This window comes from Cherax quadricarinatus, chromosome 35 (assembly GCF_038502225.1).
Source record: "Cherax quadricarinatus isolate ZL_2023a chromosome 35, ASM3850222v1, whole genome shotgun sequence".
Classification (NCBI taxonomy): domain Eukaryota; kingdom Metazoa; phylum Arthropoda; class Malacostraca; order Decapoda; family Parastacidae; genus Cherax; species Cherax quadricarinatus.
In genome coordinates, this window is record NC_091326.1 from 28,044,928 (window position 1) to 28,063,492 (window position 18,565).

The 18,565-nt window shown below is 38.5% G+C and overlaps 1 protein-coding gene across 2 annotated transcripts in view; it reads right to left on the minus strand.

Annotated features, from left to right (window-relative positions):
• LOC128703679 (phosphatidylinositol phosphatase PTPRQ) overlaps nucleotides 1-18,565 on the minus strand; it is a 90,232-nt gene that overhangs the window by 34,174 nt on the left and 37,493 nt on the right. For both annotated transcript variants that reach the window (XM_070091477.1, XM_070091476.1), the window contains exon 3: nucleotides 9,846-10,091. In XM_070091477.1, coding sequence (XP_069947578.1) covers nucleotides 9,846-10,091 — 246 coding nt within the window. The remainder of the gene's footprint in view (nucleotides 1-9,845; nucleotides 10,092-18,565) is intronic.

An 18,565-nucleotide genomic window follows, 5' to 3' on the forward strand; every position in this document is an offset into this window, starting at 1 on the left:
GGAGTCAGGGGGTCACAACGGGCTCGCCTCCTTGGGGGGGGGGGTCGTGAGAGTGTTGTGAATGTGGGTTTGGAATGGTGTTCTGGTTTTCATTGAGACTTTATGGCATCCAAGTGTGGATGTAGAGCTCAAGGTCTCGTTATGTTAGATACACACTTTTCAGAATGTAGGTATGATATAGTAGATTTTTTTATGTATAATTTTGATGTGTATCAGTCTTGTATAACATGATTCTTGAGTAATAAGTTCTTTGCGACATGAAGTGTTTTAGTTTGTATTTATGTTACGTGCTGGGTTTTTGCACGATGAGATATACTTAAATACTGTCTTGCTTTGTGCATACAGTGCATCTGATTAATGTGATTTTGTGAAACTTTTTGTGTGTATGTGTGTGTGTGTGTGGGTGTGTGTGTGTGTGTGTGTGGGTGTGTGTGAGTGTGTGTGTGTGTGTGTGTGTGGGTGTGTGTGAGTGTGTGTGTGTGTGTGTGTGTACTCACCTATTTGTACTCACCTATTTGTGGTTGCAGGGGTCGAGTCCTAGCTCCTGGCCCCGCCTCTTCACCGGTTGCTACTGGGTCCTCTCTCTCCCCGCTCCATGAGCTTTATCAAACCTCGTCTTAAAACTGTGTATGGTTCCTGCTTCCACTACATCATTTTCTAGGCTATTCCACTGCCTTACAACTCTATGACTGAAGAAATACTTCCTACTATCTCTCTGACTCATTTGTGTCTTCAACTTCCAATTGTGGCCTCTTGTTTCTGTGTCCCCTCCCTGGAACATCCTGTCCTTGTCCACCTTGTCTATTCCACGCAGTATTTTATATGTCGTTATCATGTCTCCCCTGACCCTCCTGTCCTCCAGTGTCGTCAGGCCGAATTCCCTTAATCTTTCTTCATAGGACATTCCCCTTAGCTCTGGAACTAACCTTGTTGCAAACCTTTGTACTTTCTCTAGTTTCTTGACGTGCTTTATCAAGTGCGGGTTCCAAACAGGTGCTGCATACTCCAGTATGGGCCTGACATAAACGGTGTACAGTGTCTTGAATGATTCCTTACTAAGGTATCGGAATGCTGTTCTCAGGTTTGCCAGGCGCCCATATGCTGCAGCAGTTATCTGATTGATGTGTGCTTCCGGAGACATGCTCGGTGTTATACTCACCCCAAGATCTTTCTCCTTGAGTGAGGTTTGCAGTCTTTGGCCACCTAGCCTATACTCTGTCTGTGGTCTTCTGTGCCCTTCCCCTATCTTCATGACTTTGCATTTGGCAGGATTAAATTCGAGAAGCCATTTGCTGGACCAGGTGTCCAGTCTGTCCAGGTCTCTTTGAAGTCCTGCCTGGTCCTCATCAGATTTAATTCTCCTCATTAACTTCACATCATCTGCAAACAGGGACACTTCTGAGTCTAACCCTTCCGTCATGTCGTTCACATATACCAAAAATAGCACTGGTCCTAGGACCGACCCCTGTGGGACCCCGCTCGTCACAGGTGCCCACTGTGATACATCATTACGTACCATGACTCGTTGTTGCCTCCCTGTCAGGTATTCTCTGATCCATTGCAGTGCCCTTCCTGTTATATGCGCCTGATGCTCTAGCTTCTGCACTAATCTCTTGTGAGGAACTGTGTCAAAGGCCTTCTTGCAGTCCAAGAAGATGCAATCAACCCACCCCTCTCTCTCTTGTCTTACTTCTGTTATTTTATTATAAAACTCCAGAAGGTTTGTGACACAGGATTTGCCTTCCGTGAATCCGTGCTGGTTGGCATTTATACTCCTGTTCCGTTCCAGGTGTGTGTGTGTGTGTATGTGTGTGTGTGTGTGTGTGTGTGTGTGTGTGTGTGTGTGTGTATGTGTGTGTGTGTGTGTGTGTGTGTGTGTGTGTGTGTGTGTGTGTGTGTGTGTGTGTGTGTGTGTGTGTGTGTGTGTGTGTGTGTGTGTGTGTGTGTGTGTGTGTGTGTGTGTGTGTGTGTGTGTGTGTGTGTGTATGTGTGTCCCTTTCTATTGTATTGAGCTTTTGTCATCGGTCAGACGTTATGTAATACTTTATATGTGTATGATTCGATTCTTTTTAAAGTTTATAATAATGGTCTGTACCCTGATACCGGTTTGGTGTCAATGCTCAGTTCTTGATGTTAAGTTTTAGTCTGTATGGTATTCAGACATATGTAGACAGTTTAGTGACGTAGTCCATTTGTGTCAGAGAGTTTGTATATGGGTTTATTGTAACAGTATAGCGCTTCAGTTTTTGTGTTCTAAGCTGTATTCTTTTTCTGTTTATTCGTATGTTGGTATATGTAAAGCTGTATTGTTAGGGATACGTAAGTAGATGTTCGAGTAAGATTATGATGTTAGGTTTTGGTTTATTGATTAATGCGAAGGATGGGATTTAACTGATATAACTTCTTTGTATATTTTATGTTCAAGTGTATTGAGCCTTTGTCAGATGTCATGTTATATGTACAAGTTATATATATGCAAGGTTTTGCATCAATGAAAGTGTATATATGTCAATTCATGACCCTGTGACAGTATTTTTTTTAGCTATGTTCTTGCCGTAAGTTCTTATTGTATGTTTGGCAGCAATATCTTGCGAGCATATAGGTGCAATCTGTTTGTCAGTTGATTTGATTGAGATCCATACTGTTTCTTTATTTTTATGTTAAACTGTATTGGCTTTAAATAAAATATAAAAGAAAATTGTGTGTTCTTAAACAGATGCAAAAATGTTGCGAATTTTTTGGTCGTGAACTGATTTGTGTTCGGAAGCGTTTGTGAGCAGAGGTTCCACTGTATAATGAATAATTTCATATAGTGAACAATTTCATTGATGATAAAAACATGGAAGGTAAATACCAATGAAGGATAAAAATATTTTTTTATTTTATTAACCCACTGGCCGATTCCCACCAAGGCAAGGTGGCCCGAAAAAGAAAAACTTTCACCATCATTCACTCCATCACTGTCTTGCCAGAAGGGTGCCTTACACTACAGTTTTTAAACTACAACATTAACACCCCTCCTTCAGAGTGCAGGCACTGTACTTCCCATCTCCAGGACTCAAGTCCGGCCTGCCGGTTTCCCTGAATCCCTTCATAAATGTTACTTTGCTCACACTCCAACAGCACGTCAAGTATTAAAAACCATTTGTCTCCATTCACTCCTATCAAACACGCTCACGCATGCCTGCTGGAAGTCCAAGCCCCTCGCACACAAAACCTCCTTTACCCCCTCCCTCCAACCTTTCCTAGGCCGACCCCTACCCCGCCTTCCTTCCACTACAGACTGATATACTCTTGAAGTCATTCTCTCTACATGTTCGAACCACCTCAACAACCCTTCCTCAGCCCTCTGGACAACAGTTTTGGTAATCCCGCACCTCCTCCTAACTTCCAAACTACGAATTCTCTGCATTATATTCACACCACACATTGCCCTCAGACATGACATCTCCACTGCCTCCAGCCTTCTCCTCGCAATACATTCACCTCCTCCATACTCTCTCCATCCAATCTGATATCCATTCTTTCATCACCTAATCTTTTTGTTATCCTCATAACCTTACTCTTTCCTGTATTCACTTTTAATTTTCTTCTTTTGCACACCCTACGAAATTCATCCACCAACCTCTGCAACTTCTCTTCAGAATCTCCCAAGAGCACAGTGTCATCAGCAAAGAGCAACTGTGACAACTCCCACTTTATGTGTGATTGTTTATCTTATAACTCCATGCCTCTTGCCAAGACCCTCGCATTTACTTCTCTTACAACCCCATCTATAAATATATTAAACAACCACGGTGACATCACACATCCCTGTCTAAGGCCTACTTTTACTGGGAAATAATCTCCTTCTTTCCTACATACTCTTGAGCCTCACTACCCTCGTAAAAACTCTTCACTGCTTTCAGTAACCTACCTCCTAGACCATACACCTGCAACATCTGCCACATTGCCCCCCTATCCACCCTGTCATACGCCTTTTCCAAATCAATAAATGCCACAAAAACCTTTTTAGCAGTATCTAAATACTGTTCACTTATATGTTTCACTGTAAACACCTGGTCCACACACCCCCTACCTTTCCTAAAGCCTCCTTGTTCATCTGCTATCCTATTCTCCGTCTTACTCTTAATTCTTTCAATAATAACTCTACCATACACTTTACCAGCTATACTCAACAGACTTATCCCCCTATAATTTTTGCACTCTCTTTTGTCCCCTTTGCCTTTATACAAAGGAACTATACATGCTCTCTGCCAATCCCTAGGTACCTTACCCTCTTCCATACATTTATTAAATAAATTTATTAAATAAATAAAATTTAACACATCTAACATGGAAGGTTAACATTATGGAATCTAAATATCATGGAAGGTTAGCATCATGGAAGGTAAATATCATGAAATGTTACAACATGTAAGGTTAACATCATGCAAGGTTAACATCGTGGAAGGTAAACAACATGGAAGGCAAACAACATGGAAGGTAAACAACATGCAAGTTAAACATGGAAGGTAAACAACATGAAAAATAAACAATATGGAAGATAAACAACATGGAAGGTAAACAACATGGAAGGTAAGCAACATGGAAGATAAATATCATAGAAGTTAAACATCATGGAAGATAAACAACATGGAAGGTAAACAACATGAAAGATAAACAACATGGAAGGTAAACAACATGGAAGGTAAACAACATGGAAGATAAACAACATGGAAGGTAAACAACATGAAAGATAAACATGGAAGATAAACAACATGGAAGGTAAACAACATGAAAGATAAACAACATGGAAGGTAAACAACATGGAAGGTAAACAACATGGAAGATAAACAACATGGAAGGTAAACAACATGAATGATAAACAACATGGAAGATAAACAACATGGAAGGTAAACAACATGAAAGATAAACAACATGGAAGGTAAACAACATAGAAGGTAAACATCATGGAAGATTAACAACTTGGAAGGCAAACAACATGGAATGTAAACAACATGGAAGGTAAACAACATGGAAGGTAAACAACATGGAAGGTAAACATCATGGAAGATTAACAACTTGGAAGGTAAACAACATGGAAGGTAAACATCATGGAAGATAAACAACTTGGAAGGTAAACAACATGGAAGGTAAACAACATGGAAGGTAAACATCATGGAAGAATAACAACTTGGAAGGTAAACAACATGGAAGGTAAACAACATGGAAGGTAAACATCATGGAAGATAAACATAATGGAAGGTAAACATAATGGAAGGTAAACATAATGGAAGGTAAACATCATGAAAGGTAAACAACATGGAAGGTAAACATAATGGAAGGTAAACAACATGGAAGGTAAACATCATGGAAGGTAAACAACATGGAAGGTAAACATCATAAAAGTTAAACATCATTGAAGATAAACAACACGGAAGGTATACATCATGGAAGGTAAATAACATCAAAGAAAATAAACAATGGAAGGTAAACATCATATAAGGTAAACAACGTGGAAGGTAAACATCAAAGAAGATAAACAACATGAAAGGTAAACATCATGGAAGGTAAACATCATATAAGGTAAACAACGTGGAAGGTAAACATCAAAGAAGATAAACAACAGGGAAGGTAAACAACATGGAAGGTAAACATCATGGAAGGTAAACAACATGGAAGGTAAACATCACGGAAGGTAAGCATCATGGAAGGTAAACAACATGGAAGAAATATCATGGAAGGTAAACATCAGGGAAAGAAAACATCAAAAAAGATAAACAACATGGAAGGTAAACATCATGGAAGGTAAACATCATGGAAGGTAAACATCATGGAAGGTAAGCATCATGAAAGGTAAACAACATGGAAGAAACATCATGGAAGGTAAACATCATGGAAGGTAAACATCTTGGAAGGTAAACATCATGGAAGGTAAACATCTTGGAAGGTAAACATCTTGGAAGGTAAACATCTTGGAAGGTAAACATCATGGAAGGTAAACATCATGGAAGGTAAGCATCTTGGAAGGTAAACATCATGGAAGGTAAACATCTTGGAAGGTAAACATCATGGAAGGTAAACATCATGGAAGGTAAGCATCTTGGAAGGTAAACATCATGGAAGGTAAACATCTTGGAAGGTAAACATCATGGAAGGTAAGCATCTTGGAAGGTAAACATCATGGAAGGTAAACATCTTGGAAGGTAAACATCATGGAAGGTAAGCATCTTGGAAGGTAAACATCATGGAAGGTAAACATCTTGGAAGGTAAACATCATGGAAGGTAAACATCTTGGAAGGTAAACATCATGGAAGGTAAACATCTTGGAAGGTAAACATCATGGAAGGTAAGCATCTTGGAAGGTAAACATCATGGAAGGTAAACATCTTGGAAGGTAATCATCCTGAAAGTAAACAACATGACACTGTCATCCATCGACGACACTGCAAATTTCCAAGTGTTTAACCAAGTGTTTAAATGGGACTCAGAAAACAATAAGTTCACTGAAGACAAATTTCAATTATTCTGCTATGGTTCGGAATATAAAACAAATTCCAACCACACAATAGAGCGAAAAACTAATGTGAAGGACTTGAGAGTGATACTGTCAGAGGATCTCACTTTAAGAGATCACAACAATGTATCTATCACATCTGCGAGGAAAATGATAAGATGGATAATGAAAACCTTCAAAACTAGGGATGCCAAACCAATGATTTTTTTTTTTCAAATCATTTGTTCTCTCTAGGCCGGTGTACTGCTATATATTAACGGTCACTTTCAAGGCAGAAAAAATTGTGGATATGAAGAATATACAGAGAACTTTCATTACAAGTATAAGTACAATAAAGTACCTAAATTACTGTGAATGATTGAAATGCCCTTCTTGGAGTGCAGGTTAGAAAGATACATGATTATATGTATGGAAAATTCTATAGGGACTAGTCCCAAATGCACATGCAAATCACTCCCTAAGAAAGCTAAAGAATCGGCAGGCAGTTTAACATCTCTGCAAAGGAGGGGCTCAGAAAAGGAGGGGCTCCATAAGTGTACTAAGAAACAACACAATAAATGTCAGGGGCCCAAGTCTGTTCAAATGTCTCGCAGCATACATAAGTGAGGTTACCAATAGACCCCTGGTTGTCTTCAAGAAGAAGCTGGACAGGCACATAAAGTCAGTACCTGACCATGCAGACTGCGGTTCAAACGTTTGCTTGAGAGCAGCCAGCAGTAACAGTCTGGCTGATCAGGGCCTGATCCACCATGAAGCCTGGTCAGGGACAGGGCCACGTGGGCGTTGACTTGTGAAGCACCCTCCAGGTACACTTTAGGTATCATAGAAGGTAACTACCATGGAAGTTAACTATCAAGAATGGTAACCATTGTCGTGGAATTCATCAGAGGGCATTTGGAGTAAGTGATACACACGTTAGATGTCTTGGAGGCATATAATTACAGATACTGAAAGGAGAAGAGCCCAGGTGGCCTATCTACCATACCTAAAACCTGGCGAGCAGTGAGGCAGAGGCCTCTAGGTTGACTCACAGGTTCACGAGGTGATGTGACGTCACAACTAGCAAGAAAGCCTTACTCTAAAGTGGGAACTATCTGTGCAAGTGTACTACACAAGTATCACTCTTGACAGCTCAGTAACATTAATGAATGGCATTCCAAGTATACAGCTAACTCATACAAAGGATAGACAGTAAACATTTTGGCACTGGGTTGATTCTATTCAAGACTATATACAATTGTACACAACAAATGAATATAAGAAATTATACATAATGCATTACAAATCGTGGTAAATGGTAGAATCAATACAAACTGTATTCATGTGATCTATGGATTCTGAGGAAGTATATTTACAAAGAAGAAAGTGTTAATAGGAAAGCAAACTAGGTGCACACAAGTCTTTTATTGTTAAATCTCAGAATTCAGAGAGAACGTGAACACTTATTAAAAAAAAATTGCACCGTGGTTAAATCGACATACAAGAAGACTTATATACACACAGTTGAAATACTTTCTGTACTATACTATTCATCTATACAGGTTGTTTACGGTTAATTCCAACTCTGCTACGGTGAGATTTACATATACAGAGCAGTCTACATTAACAAGTGAAACTTGAGGGTTTCTCATTACTTGTTAGGTACGTAGGGAATAATGACAATCTAGTTGTTCGTCTGTCTGGTTGTTAGAAGTAGAGGGTATTGAGTCAGGAGGATCGTCAGTCTGTCAAACTCGTCTGAGTGTTAAGAACCTTGTCATTCTTACATACTAATATCATATGATCTAAGTGTGTTTCTTTATACTGACCAGTGCTAATTTCTCTAACTTTATACTTATTGCCACTGACATGTTCGACTATCTATGGACCAACAAACTTTTGATTGAACTCTAGCATTGCGAATGTTTTATTGAAATTAGCATAAAATTCGAACCTATTTTAATTTTTGTTGGTTTTGCTCGAGTGTTAGATACTCCTGTAAATTCTGCTGTTGATTTATGAAATGTTTCTCGTATTCTTCTGAAGACACCTTGAGCTAAGTTGGTATGAGTCGCTATCAAATCATAAGGATTATAGTTTGGTTTCGGAGTGGAATATAAAAACTCATACATTAAGCACTTATCTACACCTCACGATGCATAATGTGGAGTATCACCTATAAAGGCAATGTAAGCAAAATTATGACACACTGAACATCAACTATAACTTGACCTCAGGTTGCACTATTGGGATTGATAGTAAATCTCAAAACATCTTTTACCTTCTTATTGGCTGGATGGTGAGGTACAATGGTCGCCTTGAGATCTTGTACAAAGTACACACTTTTCAAGAATCTCAATACAGAATTCACCTCCGTTATCTGTCACTAGGGACTTAGTAGTATGCCTGCAGATTATGCATTCCTTAACAACATAGGAGGTTAATGACATGGGAGGTTAACAAGATGGGAAGTTAACAACATGGAAGGTAATGTCAATATGAATGTAATTAAGAGGTACATATGACGAATTACGTGGAGAACTTGTTGAGCCAGTACTCGTGAGGACTTACCTGGAGAACTTGTTGAGCCAGTACTCATGAGGACTTACCTGGAGAACTTGTTGAGCCAGTACTCGTGAGGACTTACCTGGAGAACTTGTTGAGCCAGTACTCGTGAGGACTTACCTGGAGAACTTGTTGAGCCAGTACTCATGAGGACTTACCTGGAGAACTTGTTGAGCCAGTACTCGTGAGGACTTACCTGGAGAACTTGTTGAGCCAGTACTCATGAGGACTTACCTGGAGAACTTGTTGAGCCAGTACTCGTGAGGACTTACCTGGAGAACTTGTTGAGCCAGTACTCCTGATGACTTACCTGGAGAACTTGTTGAGCCAGTACTCGTGAGGACTTACCTGGAGAACTTGTTGAGCCAGTACTCATGAGGACTTACCTGGAGAACTTGTTGAGCCAGTACTCGTGAGGACTTAACTGGAGAACTTGTTGAGCCAGTACTCGTGAGGACTTACCTGGATAACTTGTTGAGCCAGTACTCGTGAGGACTTAGCTGGAGAACTTGTTGAGCCAGTACTCGTGAGGACTTACCTGGAGAACTTGAGCCAGTACTCGTGAGGACTTACCTGGAGAACTTGTTGAGCCAGTACTCGTGAGGACTTACCTGGAGAACTTGTTGAGCCAGTACTCGTGAGGATTTACCTGGAGAACTTGTTGAGCCAGTACTCGTGAGGACTTACCTGGAGAACTTGTTGAGCCAGTACTCGTGAGGACTTATCTGGAGAACTTGTTGAGCCAGTACTCGTGAGGACTTACCTGGAGAACTTGTTAAGCCAGTGCTCGTGAGGACTTACCTGGAGAACTTGTTGAACCAGTGCTCGTAGTTACATATTCCTCGTCGTCGTACACTGATGTCAGAGTTATCACATAATAAGTACAAGGTTCTAAGTCCAGTATGACGACGGAGGTTTGATTGGTTTCGTAACTTTCTGAATCAACTTGAGCGAGGTAGTAGCTGGGCGGCTCATCTGGTGGGTCCCAGGATACATTAAGACTTGTCACCTCTGGTGTCACTGTCACGTTCTGTGGTGGCCCGCGACCTGATAATGTACATTATTGATCTGATTATTCTCCTTTAATGTTTGACCAGGTAATTGTATTAAATGTGAGGAATTTATATAATTTCCTGTACATACCAGTTATTATGCAGGATACTGCAGTGTTGTAAAATGTGAAGTGTGGTGGAAAAAGCGCTCCATACAATATTGTCAATTAATGCGAATTGGACGTGTTTTAGACAGGGAGAATTTGAGTGTAGAGGCGAGAGAGTTAGGCTGAGTTACGTAAGTTGTGGTGTTTCAGTGTTGTTTAGGTTTTGGTGATGTTGTTTGTGCTTTTATGATACTAGTATGACCCAGGTATTTATGTGGGACCTGTTTATGACTTGGAGAGTACAGAAATAAAAGTGTTCTTCCTAGTAGGATAAAGCCCAGCAGAAAGGTGAGGGCAGGGAGACCCACTGCTATAATATTTCATTTGGCTTAACTTTAAATAACTAGTAGCAGTATACTAGTGAATTTCTCGTAATGTTTTGAAATATTAAGGTGGCCTAACTCTGGGTACCTGGTAAAGGTATACTATTGTTTGGTAATTTTGTGTACTGGTGTTGTGTGTTGTATATTTTAGGTTATTGTTATTTATTTTTTTGTACTTGCAAGTTTATCTGTTCTTCTGGGTAATTGTCCACAAGGGTATTGACCATCTATCTAGCGCTTATTGTGAAGAAACAAGCTTGACCCTAGGTTGATGTATTTTTAAGGCTCTATATGCCTTTAGACGAGGCTTTACTCCTAGTCGAATGCAAATTTGTATATCACCAGTGTACAATGAAAATGGAATTACATAATATTCAAGAACATCCTACACTAAATCACTCACAGACAAACCAGCTGGAACATCTAGTTTGTATAACGCTAAAGCAATATTCATATTATTTTGAAAATCTACATATATATATATATATATATATATATATATATATATATATATATATATATATATATATATATATATATATATATATATATATATATATATATATATATATATATATATATATATATATATGTATATATATATACAAAACAACCACTCTGAAAGAATAGAGAAATTCCAAGCGCTTTCGTGACTACTCACATTATCAAGGAACTATGAAAGTAAAGCATCCAAGGAAGCTACATAAGGGGTCTGGCCAGCACCTCACTATCAGATCCCACAACGGTTAAACACGTGACGCGCGCCGACCCAACTTGGATAGGTCCCTTGCACAACTCACCCCCAAGCTATTCTACCCAAGAAAATTTAAACATTATTATTTGTCCAGTGTATTATTAAATTCTTCCCAAATTCTATTAATTATAAATGGATCTAATTTATATAAACCAAAGGAAATATTCATATTATTGTCAAAACTGCTTTTTATGAAACAAGATTCAATTATATTCCTGTCGACCATGGACTTGCTTGATACTACTTTCTCAACTTTTTGAAAATCAATTGGATGGTTAAAATCTCTTACATGAATAAATAGAGCATTGGTGTAGATATACACCATTTCCTTGGAAAATTAAATAGCTTAGCCCATTCTATAAACTTTACTGTCGAGTTTGAAGAAAATAACTCATTGCCTTTTCTAGATGTTTTAATTATTAAGGGTAATAATGAATTCAAATTTAAAATTTACAGAAAACCTACAAATAACTGTTCCTATGTCCACTATTATTCCTCGCATCAAGATAGAGTCAAACTGTCTGTTTTCTCATCAGTGTTTTTGAGAGCTTTACGAATTTGTAGTCCTGAGTTCATAGATGAGGAAATATCCAAAATTTATGAAATAGGTAATGATTTAAAATACCCAAGAAATGTAATTGATAAATCTTTTAAAGTTGCTAGAAACACTTTTTATAATCCAAAAAGGGACAACCAGCCTTATTCAACTAAAAATATGTTGGTTCTCCCTTACCATGAAAACTTGGTTGATATGCCTTCTCTTCTTAAGACTTTTAATATTAAAGCTGTATTCAAAAATCTTGATACAGTGAAAAAACTTTTGATAAAGAATTCACCCCAAAATGCTGATGGATGTGTCTATAAGATTCCTTGTAAAATTTGCGATAAAGTTTATTACGGTCAAACTGGTAAAAATATCGAACTAAGATTAAAACAACATAAATATAGCATTAGAACTGGACAAGATTCCAATGCTCTATTTATTCATGTAAGAGATTTTAACCATCCAATTTATTTTCAAAAAGTTGAGAAAGTAGTATCAAGCAAGTCCATGGTCGACAGGAATATAATTGAATCTTGTTTCATAAAAAGCAGTTTTGACAATAATATGAATATTTCCTTTGGTTTATATAAATTAGATCCATTTATAATTAAAAGAATTTGGGAAGAATTTAATAATACACTGGACAGATAATAATTTTTAAATTTTCTTGGGTAGAATAGCTTGGGGGTGAGTTGTGCAAGGGACCTATCCAAGTTGGGTCGGCGCGCGTCACGTGTTTAACCGTTGTGGGATCTGATAGTGAGGTCATGGCCGGACCCCTTATATAGCTTCCTTGGATGCTTTACTTTCATAGTTCCTTGATAATGTGAGTAGTCACGAAAGCGCTTGGAATTTCTCTATTCTTTCAGAGTGGTTGTTTTGTATATTTTGAAATCACCTGTTTACTGTGATCTTATTGCATATATATATATATATATATATATATATATATATATATATATATATATATATATATATATATATATATATATATATATATATATGCAATAAGATCACAGTAAACAGGTGATTTCAGAATATGCAAAACAACCACTCTGAAAGAATAGAGAAATTCCAAGCGCTTTCGTGACTACTCACATTATCAAGGAACTACTTGATAATGTGAGTAGTCACGAAAGCGCTTGGAATTTCTCTATTCTTTCAGAGTGGTTGTTTTGCATATATATATATATATATATATATATATATATATATATATATATATATATATATATATATATATATATATATATATATATATATATATATATATATATATATATATATGTATATATAAATGAATATATATATATATATATATATATATATATATATATATATATATATATATATATATATATATATATATATATATATATATATATATATATATATATATATATATATATATATATATATATGTCGTGCCGAATATGTAAAACTGGTCAATTAGCAAGAACTCATTTAAAATTAAGACCTTTCTGAAATTTTCTCTAATACGTTCAAAGATATATTTTTTTCATTAATGTTAATGTAAAATTTTTCAATTTTGCTTCAAAAGAATCTTAGAAAACTTACATAACCTTATTATAACAAGAACAATTTATTTTAGCCTAACCCAACTAAATATATTTTTGATTTGTTTACAATAATTTAATACTAAACAAACACAGTGAAACATTTTTTTCGTTAGGTTCAGAATGATTTTGGCGAAATTATTGCATAAACAAATTTTCACTTGTCCTATATGGCAAGATGAACGTTGCTATTTAAGCCAAGATCGCAAGTTCTGCCTCTTCGGCACGACATATATATATATATATATATATATATATATATATATATATATATATTTATATATATATATATATATATATTTATATATATAAATATATATATATATATAAATATATATATATATATAAATAAACACGCTAAGATAACAGGGATATCTTGCTACTCCTACTAACACTTTGGTCACACTTCACAGACACGCACATGCATATATATATATACATACATCTAGGTTTTTCTCCTTTTTCTAAATAGCTCTTGTTCTTTTTTATTTCTTCTATTGTCCATGGGGAAGTGGAAAAGAATCTTTCCTCCGTAAGCCATGCGTGTCGTATGAGGCGACTAAAATGCCGGGAGCAATGGGCTAGTAACCCCTTCTCCTGTATACAATTACTAAAAAAGAGAAGAAGAAAAACTTTATAAAACTGGGTTGCTTAAATGTGCGTGGATGTAGTGCGGATGACAAGAAACAGATGATTGCTGATGTTATGAATGAAAAGAAGTTGGATGTCCTGGCCCTAAGCGAAACAAAGCTGAAGGGGGTAGGAGAGTTTCAGTGGGGGGAAATAAATGGGATTAAATCTGGAGTATCTGAGAGAGTTAGAGCAAAGGAAGGGGTAGCAGTAATGTTAAATGATCAGTTATGGAAGGAGAAAAGAGAATATGAATGTGTAAATTCAAGAATTATGTGGATTAAAGTAAAGGTTGGATGCGAGAAGTGGGTCATAATAAGCGTGTATGCACCTGGAGAAGAGAGGAATGCAGAGGAGAGAGAGAGATTTTGGGAGATGTTAAGTGAATGTATAGGAGCCTTTGAACCAAGTGAGAGAGTAATTGTGGTAGGGGACTTGAATGCTAAAGTAGGAGAAACTTTTAGAGAGGGTGTGGTAGGTAAGTTTGGGGTGCCAGGTGTAAATGATAATGGGAGCCCTTTGATTGAACTTTGTATAGAAAGGGGTTTAGTTATAGGTAATACATATTTTAAGAAAAAGAGGATAAATAAGTATACACGATATGATGTAGGGCGAAATGACAGTAGTTTGTTGGATTATGTATTGGTAGATAAAAGACTGTTGAGTAGACTTCAGGATGTACATGTTTATAGAGGGGCCACAGATATATCAGATCACTTTCTAGTTGTAGCTACACTGAGAGTAAAAGGTAGATGGGATACAAGGAGAATAGAAGCATCAGCGAAGAGAGAGGTGAAGGTTTATAAACTAAAAGAGGAGGCAGTTAGGGTAAGATATAAACAGCTATTGGAGGATAGATGGGCTAATGAGAGCATAGGCAATGGGGTCGAAGAGGTATGGGGTAGGTTTAAAAATGTAGTGTTAGAGTGTTCAGCAGAAGTTTGTGGTTACAGGAAAGTGGGTGCAGGAGGGAAGAGGAGCGATTGGTGGAATGATGATGTAAAGAGAGTAGTAAGGGAGAAAAAGTTAGCATATGAGAAGTTTTTACAAAGTAGAAGTGATGCAAGGAGGGAAGAGTATATGGAGAAAAAGAGAGAGGTTAAGAGAGTGGTGAAGCAATGTAAAAAGAGAGCAAATGAGAGAGTGGGTGAGATGTTATCAGCAAATTTTGTTGAAAATAAGAAAAAGTTTTGGAGTGAGATTAACAAGTTAAGAAAGCCTAGAGAACAAATGGATTTGTCAGTTAAAAATAGGAGAGGAGAGTTATTAAATGGAGAGTTAGAGGTATTGGGAAGATGGAAGGAATATTTTGAGGAATTGTTAAATGTTGATGAAGATAGGGAAGCTGTGATTTCGTGTATAGGGCAAGGAGGAATAACATCTTGTAGGAGTGAGGAAGAGCCAGTTGTGAGTGTGGGGGAAGTTCGTGAGGCAGTAGGTAAAATGAAAGGGGGTAAGGCAGCCGGGATTGATGGGATAAAGATAGAAATGTTAAAAGCAGGTGGGGATATAGTTTTGGAGTGGTTGGTGCAATTGTTTAATAAATGTATGGAAGAGGGTAAGGTACCTAGGGATTGGCAGAGAGCATGCATAGTTCCTTTGTATAAAGGCAAAGGGGATAAAAGAGAGTGCAAAAATTATAGGGGGATAAGTCTGTTGAGTGTACCTGGTAAAGTGTATGGTAGAGTTATAATTGAAAGAATTAAGAGTAAGACGGAGAATAGGATAGCAGATGAACAAGGAGGCTTTAGGAAAGGTAGGGGGTGTGTGGACCAGGTGTTTACAGTGAAACATATAAGTGAACAGTATTTAGATAAGGCTAAAGAGGTCTTTGTGGCATTTATGGATTTGGAAAAGGCGTATGACAGGGTGGATAGGGGGGCAATGTGGCAGATGTTGCAAGTGTATGGTGTAGGAGGTAGGTTACTGAAAGCAGTGAAGAGTTTTTACGAGGATAGTGAGGCTCAAGTTAGAGTATGTAGGAAAGAGGGAAATTTTTTCCCAGTAAAAGTAGGCCTTAGACAAGGATGTGTGATGTCACCGTGGTTGTTTAATATATTTATAGATGGGGTTGTAAGAGAAGTAAATGCGAGGGTCTTGGCAAGAGGCGTGGAGTTAAAAGATAAAGAATCACACACAAAGTGGGAGTTGTCACAGCTGCTCTTTGCTGATGACACTGTGCTCTTGGGAGATTCTGAAGAGAAGTTGCAGAGATTGGTGGATGAATTTGGTAGGGTGTGCAAAAGAAGAAAATTAAAGGTGAATACAGGAAAGAGTAAGGTTATGAGGATAACAAAAAGATTAGGTGATGAAAGATTGAATATCAGATTGGAGGGAGAGAGTATGGAGGAGGTGAACGTATTCAGATATTTGGGAGTGGACGTGTCAGCGGATGGGTCTATGAAAGATGAGGTGAATCATAGAATTGATGAGGGAAAAAGAGTGAGTGGTGCACTTAGGAGTCTGTGGAGACAAAGAACTTTGTCCTTGGAGGCAAAGAGGGGAATGTATGAGAGTATAGTTTTACCAACGCTCTTATATGGGTGTGAAGCGTGGGTGATGAATGTTGCAGCGAGGAGAAGGCTGGAGGCAGTGGAGATGTCATGTCTGAGGGCAATGTGTGGTGTGAATATAATGCAGAGAATTCGTAGTTTGGAAGTTAGGAGGAGGTGCGGGATTACCAAAACTGTTGTCCAGAGGGCTGAGGAAGGGTTGTTGAGGTGGTTCGGACATGTAGAGAGAATGGAGCGAAACAGAATGACTTCAAGAGTGTATCAGTCTGTAGTGGAAGGAAGGCGGGGTAGGGGTCGGCCTAGGAAGGGTTGGAGGGAGGGGGTAAAGGAGGTTTTGTGTGCGAGGGGCTTGGACTTCCAGCAGGCATGCTTGAGCGTGTTTGATAGGAGTGAATGGAGACAAATGGTTTTTAATATTTGACGTGCTGTTGGAGTGTGAGCAAAGTAACATTTATGAAGGGATTCAGGGAAACCGGCAGGCCGGACTTGAGTCCTGGAGATGGGAAGTACAGTGCCTGCACTCTGAAGGAGGGGTGTTAATGTTGCAGTTTAAAAACTGTAGTGTAAAGCACCCTTCTGGCAAGACAGTGATGGAGTGAATGATGGTGAAAGTTTTTCTTTTTCGGGCCACCCTGCCTTGGTGGGAATCGGCCGGTGTGATAATAATAAAAAAAATATATATATATATATTCCCACCAAGGCAGGGTGGCCCGAAAAAGAAAAACTTTCACCATCATTCACTCCATCACTGTCTTGCCAGAAGGGTGCTTTACACTACAGTTTTTAAACTGCAATATTAACAACCCTCCTTCAGAGTGCAGGCACTGTACTTCCCATCTCCAGGACTCAAGTCCGGCCTGCCGGTTTCCCTGAACCCCTTCATAAATGTTACTTTGCTCACACTCCAACAGCACGTCAGGTATTCAAAACCATTTGTCTCCATTCACTCCTATCAAACACGCTCATGCATGCCTGCTGGAAGCCCAAGCCCCTCGCACACAAAACCTTCTTTACCCCCTCCCTCCAACCTTTCCAAGGCCGACCCCTACCCCGCCTTCCTTCCACTACAGACTGATACACTCTTGAAATCACTCTCTTTCGCTCCATTCTCTCTACATGTCCGAACCACCTCAAAAACCTTTCCTCAGCCCTCTGGACAACAGTTTTGGTAATCCCGCACCTCCTCCTGACTTCCAAACTACGAATTCTCTGCATTATATTCACAGCACACATTGCCCTCAGACATGACATCTCCACTGCCTCCAGCCTTCTCCTCGGTGCAACATTCATCATCCATGCTTCACACCCATATAAGAGCGTTGGTAAAACTATACTCTCATACATTCCCCTCTTTGCCTCCTAGGACAAAGTTCTTTGTCTCCACAGACTCCTAAGTGCACCACTCACCCTTTTCCCCTCATCAATTCTATGATTTACCTCATCTTTCATAGACCCATCCGCTGACACGTCCACTCCCAAATATCTGAATACATTTACCTCCTCCATACTCTCTCCCTCCAATCTGATATCCAATCTTTCATCACCTAATCTTTTTGTTATCCTCATAACATTACTCTTTCCTGTATTCACTTGTAACTTTCTTCTTTTGCACACCCTACCAAATTCATCCACCAATCTCTGCAAGTTCTCTTCAGAATCTCCAAAGAGCACAGTGTCATCAGCAAAGAGCAACTGTGACAACTCCCACTTTATGTGTGATTCTTTATCTTTTAACTCCACGCCTCTTGCCAAGACCCTAGCATTTACTTCTCTTACATCCCCATCTATAAATATATTAAACAACCATGGTGACATCACACATCCTTGTCTAAGGCCTACTTTTACTGGGAAATAATTTCCCTCTTTCCTACGTACTCTAACTTGAGCCTCACTATCCTCGTAAAAACTCTTCACTGCTTTCAGTAACCTACCTCCTACACCATACACCTGCAACATCTGCCACATTGCCCCCCTATCCACCCTGTCATACGCCTTTTCCAAATCCATAAATGCCACAAAGA